Source organism: Acanthaster planci, linkage group LG07 (assembly GCF_054643075.1).
Source record: "Acanthaster planci isolate LZ-2023a linkage group LG07, COTS_SCS, whole genome shotgun sequence".
Taxonomy (NCBI): Eukaryota; Metazoa; Echinodermata; class Asteroidea; order Valvatida; family Acanthasteridae; genus Acanthaster; species Acanthaster planci.
In genome coordinates, this window is record NC_141783.1 from 10,791,719 (window position 1) to 10,804,541 (window position 12,823).

The window sequence follows — 12,823 nt, forward strand, 5'->3', positions numbered from 1 at the left end:
CAATGATGTATATATCATGTGCACATACATGTACATGTATAATGATTGATATTGGTGATTCACAACAACAGCATTTTGCGTTGTTGTCCTTCCCTTTAAAATTCTCTTAAAATTATCAGGCCTTGAAATACCGGTAGTTAAATGTACCAGTATGTATACATGTACATGAAGCTGCAAATGAATTTTTCTTAGACACAGGTTTTCTTCAACTTTGTATTTCTCTTCAATGTATGAAAACTCTTTGACTTTCCTATTTGATAAATGCATTGAAAAATGCATGTTCATGAACAATTAAAATTATCCATGGTTTCCTGGACAACTGAGGGCAATGATGCTGTGAAGTCATCTCAGAAAGACATGGTTCAGTGCACAGGTGTCTCTATTCACACTGTAAACCCGGAATGTACAAATGAAAACATTTCTGAAAAGGGGATTGATGCTTTCTTATTGCTATGCACATAAACAACCATGAATCAGTATTGAAAAGAAAACTGAGTCCAGGAAAATGTACAAAAATACAGGACTACTTTGTGTGCAAACCAATGTACATGTAACATTGGGGCTTCTTGCTGAGATATCACAATTTTGCTCATGAATATGGAAATATTCATTAGCATAAATAACACTTGAAACAAAAGTAGAAAATAAGGTTAACTGAGGTACTGTGCATTTTGAAGATTTGTATTCTTTAAAAAAATGATTGTAGCTATCTTTTAGTTAAAATTAAAGGAGGGTTAACTCAAAGTGGTGAAATTATTTTTTTCGAACATAAGGTTCCGGGAGTTAACAAAAAACGCATCAAGGAGTTAAGGTTAAACAGGTTCGTTAGTGATTAAAGCCTCATGTATCTTAGCACTCACAAGTCATAATGTTGGTTCCATTTTGGGTCTAAAGTACCCTTGTAGTAATCTGTAGAGTGACACTGTCCAGATCCATCGACCACAATCTTGGCAAATGGGTCCGGCAATCCTGAATAGTTAAACAAATTCAAACAATCAATTATAGTAAAAAATACACCAGTACACGTATGCCTGGCTAGCATTTAAAAAAAAAAAAAATTATAAAATTGATTTCCTTGTTATAAAAACTTCTTGATCAACAAAAATATAATGCCATGGCTCAGTTGTTTTCTTTGGAAAAACAGGTTCCAACCTCACCTTGGTTTTTACAAATACAGTAATTCAGACTGGCCAGACCAAGAACACACAATCCATGTGTTGTTCCTATAGATGTACATGTACGTGTACCAGCAGTAAAAAATCTTGACTTACTCATGAGTGATACATGTAGTTCAATATCACATGTCCAGAATTATGTACATGTACATGTATACATAACAGATGGTTAAGTTTATTATTTTCATGTGCATGTGCACAATGTCATCAAGGCTTTATGAATACAAGTACATTATTATCATATCTGATTATCTGCATTTTGCGTAAATGTACAGTACATGTATGTGTACATGTATTTATTGCTGAAATGATCATATTAGACGAGTTCTCATATCATTTCAACAACACAACGGTGGCTGATGTCCACTTCAATTTGGCCCTTCTCTAAATTCTGAAAATTTTGGAAATACATGTATTACGGTACCGGTACATACAAAGAGATGTACATGCACATGCACTGCATTCATGCTCATCAAGCTATGTACATGTAAACTCCCTGCACTCCAATGCTAAAATCTCCATGAAATTGAATCTACAGTAAGTGTAACAGGCCCTCTCACAGCCGGCTTTACCAGCAATCACCAGCAATGCACTGCAAGGACTAGGAGTCTCTCTGTACATGCCATTGGTGCTGTGATTTTTCCTCCCAGAGATGACCTGAATAAAGGTCACAGTTGGGTCAATTTCATACGGTTCAGACAAACCGTATGCAGTGTGATTTTCTGTGGGAATTAACCTGTCCCGAATATTCTATTGGCCAGGACAACCGGTTCGCCCGCATGGCTGAGTGGTTATTTTTAATACTTAAACAGTAAGGTTTTTTTTCAAACAGCAGGGGTTGTCTTGTTCTTCTGCCCATGCCCTTCGAGTGATGAATCATTTTTGCAGAATAAATCAATAATATCACAGCAGAAAAAATAGACGCAGGCATTGTGATCCTCCCTAGTGTTTGCCACTCATACATGCATCTGTCCAATGTAAAAAGCCTTGAAAATTTCAATATACATGTACCTGTAGTTGAAATTCCTGGTTCCCATAAAACAGAACCAAATACAGCAGTCTATACCAGCATTTGCTACTTAGGCCTTCATGTATTTATAACTTTGTAAAGCAACACACTGCACCACAACTTGGGGCAGCCACAGAAAATTAACCGACTGTTTTCTCCTTGAATGTTAACAAAAGGTTTGACCAGAATGTGCAGCCCTGCCAGAGATTAGGTGTAAAATGAACCGTGACCATGACTAGTCTGTGGTCACTGTGTCTCCTTAAAGATGGTCATGACCATCATGGTCAACGCAATTCTTCTGCCACAGTCGGTCAAACCAAGGGAGTCTGACTCATCAAGGAACACAGACTGATTGTACTGGCACCACGGAGAAGAATCTATTGTCATGGAATGGAATCGACCTTTGAATGAAGAGAATGAAAATGGAATACTTACGGAAAAAGTCTTTCTTGGAGATATTCTTTGCACATAACACTGTTGAGAATAAAAACGAGGAAAAACCATTGAAGAATGATTAACACTTATCAATTCATAATAAAATGAACTTAAATGGAGTGAAGTGCTTCAGTTTTACATGTACATTCTGGTGTCGGCCTATATGCACAATTTTCCAGGAAATTAGAAATAAAACAGCCATTAATTTTAACCCTTGCGAGAAAGGGAGCCACTTGGAGTCCTGGACCAAAACCAGACATTTCCAATCCTGAAAGTAAAACTAATCCTTTTTGTCTAGTCTCCAAATCCTGATTTCATTTTGCAGACAATACAGGAAATGTACCGTATGCAATTTTTGACACGCACATCATCTTGATTAGTTTCTATTTCTTGGGTAAAGTAGTACATTTTCCCTTATCTTTCTCATATTGTGAAAAATACATGTACAAGGCCACAATTTTTTATTTTTTGGATTATATTTTCAAATTGGTAAATTGGAGTATGGAATAAAAAATAAAAATCACTTCTTAATCAAGGTCAGCTATGGTTCTGCCTGTAATGTAGCTCCATGGATGGTTTAAGTGGGTGGCAGTACAAAGGTGGGCAAAGTGACACTTTCTTGGCTGTGGTGACAAGTACCAGTAATTATTTATCAATTTCACAGTTTAATTCCTGCCACACCAATAATCTCAAGTTCAGTGAGAACAACAATTTAGAAATTGGCCAACACTAAAATTTTTGGTAGATCCGTCTTCCAAAGAAAGTTGATTCTATGTTTGCTTGTTTGTCCTGTCCACTTGTCACTTTGCATTTGAGAAAGATTCTGCTAGGATCGAAACGTCAGGCCCTCCGTATTTTGAGATTCCAAAGAAAGAACCAAATTGACCAACTAACATACATTGTATATACATGTATGCGATATGTACACGTGCAGTACATTTACGATATTTTCAGTGTTGGTTAACAGAGCCAGTCTTTTCGTGGTCCAGAGCACATGAACAAATATAGTGTACATCCACAGGCATGTCTTTTTCACGTGAACAAATTATCTGACAGTTTTCATCCTTAAAGAAGTTTGCTGTTTCCTGTACTTTGTGTGTATGGTTTTGCGACTTGGCCAGAACACCCTTTGTTTTCAGTGCACTGTCACCACAGAAGTGTGCACTGCCCGGCACACACATTAGGTACGAGTACATGTACATGTACCTGTTCCTGTTCATGCACACAATCTGAGATACTGGTACATGCACATGTCAAATGCTGCATTCAATATATAAAAGCCTCAGCTTAACATCATATACATTACATGTAGCAAATGGGAACACGGTGTTCAATTTACACGTGTTTGCACAAGTGCAAGTACAGCAGGTGTTGTAAGCACTTTTTCATTCCAGGCCTACATGTACATACATGTATACATACATGTACCGGGTATGTACATGTACATGTACAGCCATAATGATACATGTAAATTTCATAAGATAAAAAACAACTCCATTCTGCACTGCATAGGTATTGTCTATCACTTGAAATGTAGGTTGGTTTGTGTATACACTGCAGATAAAGGAGAAACCAAGAGAAAGACACTTAAGTGGCTGTTTTGCCTGTCTGTACTCAACCGACATGCAACACATACATGTACATGTACACATGTGCTGGTACTGAATTTGTACAGTGTACATGTATATGTGTACCGGTACATGTACATGTATGCACTTGTTCTGTACAGTGTACACATGTACAGGCAGTGTGCTCATGTGTACACACACTGAACATTCAAAATGTGAGCCCATGCTGCCAAGTCATGTTCACCTCTAGCTGCCTATTTGCCAAGGAATGCGTTTACACTCTACCTGTCAGTCTTTCTCAGCCATACAATACTTCAGACCAGACAGAACACACAGGGTACCATTACAAGTTCAGGAAGTGGCAAATTCTCCAGAGGTCATTTACACCTTCATGTAAATGAACTCCAACTGATAACACTGCTTGTGTTGATTTTTTGCAACCAAGGTAGACCTTTGGTATATCCATTTTTACCGAACGTTTCTGTCTGGATTGTAAGAAGCAAAGACCATGTGAAAATGAACCTTTCTGCATGCACATACGTGATACATGTCAATACATGGTTATGTACATGTACACACATCTGTACATATATTTACAATTGACATCTGTCTGTACGGAATCTGCAAAATGACATTTACCTTGTGAGTATACATGTAGGACTGTACATGTACGTGTCCATGTAAGAGGTACCGGTACATGTAAATGATTTCCCATGAAATTTACGGTACTTACATGTACGCCATCAATTTACGGTACAGTACAGTACTAGGCAGGCATACGTAATGTACACATGTACCCGGTACATGTTGGCCTACTGGTATACATTGTATACATACATGTACATGTTTACACTCATTCGGTAGCAAAAATCTATAATTTCCTAGCTTTACATACATGTGCATGTAAGTTACAATGTACATGATGTACAATCTCTACAGTACAATGTATACATGTAAATATGAATGTTTCCAATGCATATTATGTCATACGTGTCATTTGTGTGTTTACACTTACATATGTACATGTATATACATGTACATGGCCCGAACCTGCCATTGTTCAGTTTAGGACAGCTCATTTTGTAATTTTTTTGTAACCCCCCCCAAAAAAAAGAGAAAGAAAGGGAGACTGAACAATTATAAAAACTGTTTGCTGACACAAGAATCACCCACAGGGCACAACAGTCCTACTGTTGATCCAGGATCCGGGGGGGGGGGAATACTTTTTCTCCCACGGTAGTGCAAGTCCACAGCAATAATCGAACCTCACATGCAGTGGTTAACCAGCCCCTGAAAGCATTGGGCTTTATCATAACAAAACAACATGGTCTCCAGACTGGTAACCCTCGCCCCCCCCCAAAAAAAAAAAGGAAAAGGAGAAGAAAAAGATTATGCTCTCCGGAAATTCATACCACATGGAAGTCAGCATTACGCACACTGAGATTTTCCCACGGTAGAACAATCACCTGATATTGCAATAATTGCGTCAGTTATGGTTTCACTATTAAAGGAAACAAGCATGTGGGATTGTAATTACTGGTACCTGTATAAAAACAAAAGGCAATGCACTTGTTATAGAGCAGCTCCCATGAAATTGAAACACAGAAATACATGTACTGGTAAATACAACAACACATGTTTTTGTTCAGGGCACACATATTTCCGAATAAACTGTAGCCTGACTGATCTTGTGAACAGAGGGGGTTTTAGCTCAACACATGCCTTCATGCTGAGCATGAAGACCAGGATACTGGTTATCATACTAAACATCCTACATGTACATGTACATGTTCTTCCACTTTTTACAGTACCATTGCGTGCAGTGCTTGTATGTGTACTTACATGTACATGTATGTACATTGTACATGTACTTGTACATCGTTGTGTCCATGTTCAGACACATGCCATACCCTACAGCTACACACACTTCAGTCTTTGCACAGGTACATGTATCCTACATGTGTACATGTACGTGAACATGTGAACATTATTCGTACACTATACAGGTACATGTAAGTATTACATGTATATGCACCGTACATGTACATGTACATGTAGGTGAACTGTATGTACATGTACATGTACATGTACTAGTGTGTGGAATTTCGTTTGTGCCCATGTACAGGTTTGTGTACCAGTAGGCAATACTAAAATTATATTGTACTCACCAGAAATGTACACATGTAGTGTACATAATTTTATGGTACTCACACGTACAATGCATGTACAAATGTACTAGTACCCAGTACCTACCAGTACGTGTAACACAGTGCATCTTAACACATCCATGGATGCATGTACAGCCGAGAGGTACATTTTTCATGTGGGTATTTGTATTCCCAGTTGTACCAGTATATATATGTATGCTCCAATTATTGGTATGAAGATTTGTATTGATTTACACATTTGGTATTAAAAAAAAACCACTTTACAATGGTCTGAGCATAATCGGATATGGAAAAATTAGGATGCAGAAAATCAAAAGATGATTCTGTACATCATGCAAGTACAATGTCAATGGTGTGCCGGTACTAGTACATTATTTCTACCCCCTCCTCCCCAAAAGCAAAAAACAGGAAAGGAAACTTCCAAGAACTGCTTACTATTCATATCATATGCTTTCAGCTACATACATGACATACATGTATCCAACAGGGGGCTTGTAGTATTAATGAACCCATCACAAATGCAGCATCAGTAACACTCTAACAATTGGAATGCCGCATCAATTTAAATTCGTCCATTTCCAACTGCTTCCAATCCATTCTGCAGCAATGCACAGCAAAGAAGACAGGCCGCAACATTAATTGATCACTTTGCTGCTTGCAAGGCCCATATACCCTGTCTGCCGAATGCCCCATTGGGGTAACGGTTTGGTAGTCATGAACTAAATATGCTGTCTAGGACTAGGATACCATCTGTCTCCATGATCAAGGACTGGGTGGGATGAATCACCACCATTTCCAATGAAAAACTGGCCCAGTGAGGCTGAAAGAATGTCTAAGTCAGAGATATCTAGGGGGAAAAAATTCACCAATGGATTCATTTATCATGTCTAATGGCTGTTCTTTTTTATTCTGATGAGAACTGATGTGGCAAAGGGAATGGCAAAAAGATGTACATGTACCAGTATGTAAGTTTCCTGGTCATATTTGCTTCCTTTGGTAGTAGGTACAGTGTAGTATTTAGTAACAGGGCTGTATTCCTCTTTAGCATACTGGTACATGTACATGTGAGACATTACATGTACATACTTTAGATATGCAGTGCAGGCGTAATAGTCATGTATATGTACTACAGTTCATGTACATGTACTGGTACATGTACATTGGTATTATGTACATGCAACAACATGACTTTTTAATGTGTTTTCCTTACCACATGTAAATGGTTATAGTCACACACGTAAATGTGTGCGACTGTAAAGCAAATGATCTTTAACTGAGGTATTGTGTACTTTCTACTGCTGAAGGTAAAATACATGTCATTACGCTTCTTAACTCCATGTCTGTTTTAAATACAGCACAGTGTACAAGCACCGTTGAGTAAGGAACAGGTCCGTGTCCTATCGGTGTACTAATCCTTTAGTACCGGTACATACCGGTACAGGTACATGTACATGTACAATTCAGAAATGATAGTTACATGTACATGTATCTTGAATCTCTGCTTAAATGGATACACTTCTACAGCCATGCATTAGGCTACTGTAAATACACCTGTTCATAAAACCAATGAAGAACTACACCTGTACATAAAACCAACGAAGAAGGTCAAAGTAATAATGGAGATGATAATTTGTAATAAATTCTAGGATCTCCGTATATTTATGACTTTTGAAGAAATACAATGTACAGTTTGCTACTGGAGGACAAATTTGAAAAACACACATACCCCTACCGGTACATGTGTACTGTATGTAACAAATAACACTCCCACAACTACTATCAACGACTACTGACCCACTTGAGGGAAGTTGAAGGATGCATGGTACTGGAGTCAATGCCAAATGTGCTGCGATTCTTGTACAGTACAAATGTATATGTGTGCATGATGTACCGGTAAAGTACTGCAGTAGTACACTCTACATGTATGTCAAAAAAATAAACAGTTGTGAGTTTTTTTAATACTACAGTACGCAAATTCGCATGTACTGATGGTGACCGTACACATGTACGTGTTTAATGTATTTATTATGTTGGACTTCTTGTGTCAAGCTTGAGAGGTTGTGGAAAAAGCTCTGTCATGGGGCTTGCTCACAATGTCAACCTTCATCTATTAATCCAGATGACACACAAGGTGAACATTTGGGGCAGGGAATATAGATCAATTACAGTTCAACAAGACTTTGAGCTTTCTGATCTTGAATCATGTCTTGCACTGAAGTGCTCACAGTCACAGCCAGTAAATCAATGAAGTACTGTACACTACAACACTGTAAAGCAAGGATGCAACCTTGGTGCATACAGTAGATGATGTTAAAGCATAATGGTATCCCCTCCCCCAGCCTGCTAATTCTCACACACTGATCTACATGCAGCCACTATGGTGCAGAACCCAGTGACACACATCACACTCATTATCCTACTGTCTGGTGTGGATCCTTGACCCCTGCACTTGATACAACACAGTATGCCACTGAAGATTACACATCAGACACTAATTGGCCAGCTGTCTTAATTTTTGGCGCTCGCCACTTCCCCTTTGTCTATAGTTGCGGCTGCCTGAATGCGGAAACCCTGTAAAGCCAATTGGGATCTCATTAGGAACATGATATCTGGCTTTTTTGATATCTGATCATTTTTCATGGTACTTGTGAGTCTTTCCAGGGAGATACTGCAGATTTCATTTCCTGCGCAGACTATGAAAGCTGTACTAAAATTGCAATGTACATGTAGTTTCACTTTTACATGTGTGGAGCTGTTTCAAAATATTTATGTAAGTTCACTTTTTTTTTCATGCCTGAAATGCTGCACAAACTCTGGCACATTTTGTTTCTCCAAATTGACCTCCTTGGTTTTACACACACAGTAAAAAAGACTAGGGGCAGGACAACTCTAAAACTGCATTTATAAAATGAGATACTGGTACTTGGGTTGAAATCTGAACAAGGGTGTTTGCATTATTTTTGGGAGGCAATAAAACAGAGATCTCAAACATTCTACATGTATAGTCAGATCACACTCAAGAACTGCAAATCAACATCAAATTAACACTCAGAATTCAAAATTAATTTTGCTAAAGAGTGTATTGCAATCTCTTACTGCTCTATGGTCAGCTACCGGTACAGTACATGTACATGTAAGTAAGGACTTGCTGGTGAAGGGATACAAGTACAACAATATCAAAATTATCAGTAATTTGGCTAAAGGCCTGAAGAGCATTTCCCGTGGAAACTCACTTTCTGCTCTATGCTTAGTTAAGTTATACCATATGTTCACATCAATAATAGGTTCCAGAATGTTTTCTGTTTGGTTGTGTCCTGAAATTGCATCACTCATTCTGTGCTCAGTACATGTACCGTAGCTCCTCATGGGTGACAAAGAAAAAGGCAGGGGCAAAATCAATCTCTAGTGGAGTTAGAAAATGAGTTCAATGTTCAGAATTTAATGCAGAAATGTCACACAAAAACTGCAGCATCGGTTCCAACTAAATGTACAATGTACATGTATGGTTGGAACAGCTTCAAATGTATGTGTGTACATGTATAATGTACATTACAGTGTTGTTGGACGATCAAAACTTAAGGCCTTTTCACACTACTGCCTCTCAACCCTGGTTGAACTCAACCCTGGGTGAGCCCATGGCCGCCCTGGGTTGAAAATTGGATTTTCAACCCTGCATTGTTTTGTTTCACACTTGTTTTGTGTGAATTAAGCTTATCGGGGTGAGTTCAACCCGGAAATGAGCACAAACAATTTTCAATCCAGGTTGAAAATCTCAACCCTGGTCTGGAGCAGGGTTGAGTTTAACCCGGGTTGAAGTCCTTATGCCCACAACAAGGTTAACTCATCTGAAAAATCCAGCTAGGCCTGTGTACACGTATATCACAATCACATCATGGACCATTAAAAAAAATTAAGGCAAAAAATATTACACGCACATATTTTAAAAACTTTTTTAACTTCCATGATTTACTGAAATTGTCATCTTTCCATACTAGTTTTACAACCATATTAGGACACCTCTACTTTTCCTTAATTTTCAAAACTTCTTCACTTTACTAGGTACAGTGTGTACATGAGTTAGTTTAAAATTACATACATGAACAATACACATGTACATGTAACTTTGCAGCCTCAGGTTTACCCAACAGAAGGGTTGAGATACATGTATCATCAGGCAGTTGAGACCTACAGTACCCTTAGGCATACAGTTACAAGGCACTAACAGTTGGCTACAGGATCTACCCCCAGAACTAGAACTGTCAACTGTGGGGTTTGTCCTGGGAACTACAAACCCCCCAGTTGTGGGGGTATGCAGGACCCAGTACTGAAAGTAAAGACTGCTTAACTGTAACGTTTAACATTAGTCAAAGTAACTACATTGTCACTTATATGTACTGTACACATGCAGGATGCTACAAATCGCCTCGTTTTTTTGTTTAACATTTGAACACCCTTGGGCAAACCAAAGGCCTAATTCAAATTTTCTTAAAATTTACAATACGTGAACGTCTGTGACCGTATCGTCACCAAGTCCTTAATTTTGCCACTTATTATCAAGTCAGATATATTATCACAGTAAGTGGCAAAAAAAAGGGATTTGGCAACTAGGCCAACATGTACATGTGCCTAGAGAACTCAAGTCACTACTCTGTAATACATGTACTTTGTGTGACTTTGAGCCAATGTAGTTTACATCGAGTTGTAATGCTATGGTTTTTTAAATCAAATTCTTGAGGGGAAAGATCCACAGTAGGGGATAGCATCTTTACTTGTTTTCATTGTGCAACCGCTGGCATTGGGACGTGGGACATGCATGCACTGCACCGTGTAGCTGTGACAGATTGCAAGATCTTAGAAATTCCCCTGCCTTCAAAAATGGTCGAACCGAGATGCGAAGCAAGCTTGACCATTGGTCTGCTCGATGCATGCGCAATTAACACAAACTGCGTGAATGGTGAAATCGTCGTCGGGTGAAGGCAAGAGATTGGTGAATAAAACTCTTTTTTTTTTTAAAGAAAACACTCGACCTTATGCTCTGAACTCCGGTAAAAGCACTTTCAAGAGCTTTGGGTACATGTACCTCAAGTTTGCCTTCATGGGAAAATTTGATGCAGAGTGTTGTTCAAGCTGTGTAGATCTTGCACCTCAAGAATTTAATTTAAAAAACCCGCAGCATTACAATTCTATGTAAACTCCATGTACATTGGCTCAAAGTCACACAGAGTATGACAGAGTATCAAAAAGTAGTGACTTTGAGTTCTCGAAGTAGTCTACATGTAGGCCTATACCGTTGTGGATGTGTACATAACAAAAAGACCTTGTACACTTATACTACATGTAGCATTACTAGAGCTGATGTATGATACAGATTAGGAGTGGAAAGAGGGGAAGAGTTCCATACATGGACGCCAGTAATTATTCCCTACAGTGACCTACGTATTAGCCATCAGAAAGCAAAAACATGTCCAGAAAAGTTCAATTTAGGAGGGAAAATATGAAGTCGTTTACTTAGAAAACACTTAAAATTTTCCAGACCAGTCTCATAGGGTTTGTGCACGGGTCCACAAGTGGTGTCTGTATACGGTACATGTACGGAACTCTTTTTTTGGAAAAAGTTCCATACGGACGCCAGTAATTATTCCCGACAGTAACAGGTACATTACTCCATCAGAAAGCAAAAACATTCTCTTGGTTAGATATGCGCCAACTTCTGTACCATACTGATTAGCAAGAAGGATAAATTGGCCTCTTTGCCATGTGTTACAATCTGTAGCTAGTGGTAGTCTGGTAGTGACATCATGCCAGCTGTGGGTAGCGAGTTTGACAGAATTATCAGATCACGCAGTTATACATCTGCTAGTGTGTAAAACTTGATGACAAAACCCATGGTAAAAACAGTAATCTCCAACATTTCACCTTAAACTTGTAATCCTCTTGTACATACAAGCACATGCCTATATTTTTCTGTTGTGTTTTTAGACTTTATTTTTTATGAATGAGACATAAAAAATACAAATTCCACCTTTTTTCCCTTTAATTTCAGAAATCCTTGATAAAATGTAATTAACGTTAAAACAATCAGATAATGGAAATTCAGCTAAGCCTAATTAGGGAAGTATTTGCACTCGTTTTCACTTTCAAGTTTTCAATCACACCACTCCAAAATTGTTTGCTTAACAGTATACATGTGGTGCAAACAATTTTCAACTGAGTTTAATTTGTCTTGAAACCCATAAAATAATGGCCATTTATTGGCCGCAAAGGTCATTCTTGCATGACTGACAGTATTTACAGGCCGTTGTTTTGGTGATGCCAGTTTTGTTCTACTCAATGGAATAAATCTAAATGAAACTTAAGCGAAAGACATATACCCATCATATCACTAACTCCACTAGGCTTAGTAGTATTATATTACAAGCTATGAAGGTGATTAATACACCAATGAACTTCTGTTGAGTTGCTCTTTCT

At 38.3% G+C, this 12,823-nt stretch overlaps 1 protein-coding gene across 1 annotated transcript in view; it reads right to left on the reverse strand.

Moving 5' to 3' along the window:
- Positions 1-12,823, reverse strand: part of LOC110973633 (E3 ubiquitin-protein ligase SMURF2-like) — a 34,394-nt gene that overhangs the window by 20,863 nt on the left and 708 nt on the right. Inside the window, exons 2-3 of the mRNA XM_022224588.2 lie at positions 2,620-2,658; positions 861-969 (exon numbers count right to left, since the gene is read on the reverse strand). Coding sequence (XP_022080280.2) covers positions 861-969; positions 2,620-2,658 — 148 coding nt within the window. The remainder of the gene's footprint in view (positions 1-860; positions 970-2,619; positions 2,659-12,823) is intronic.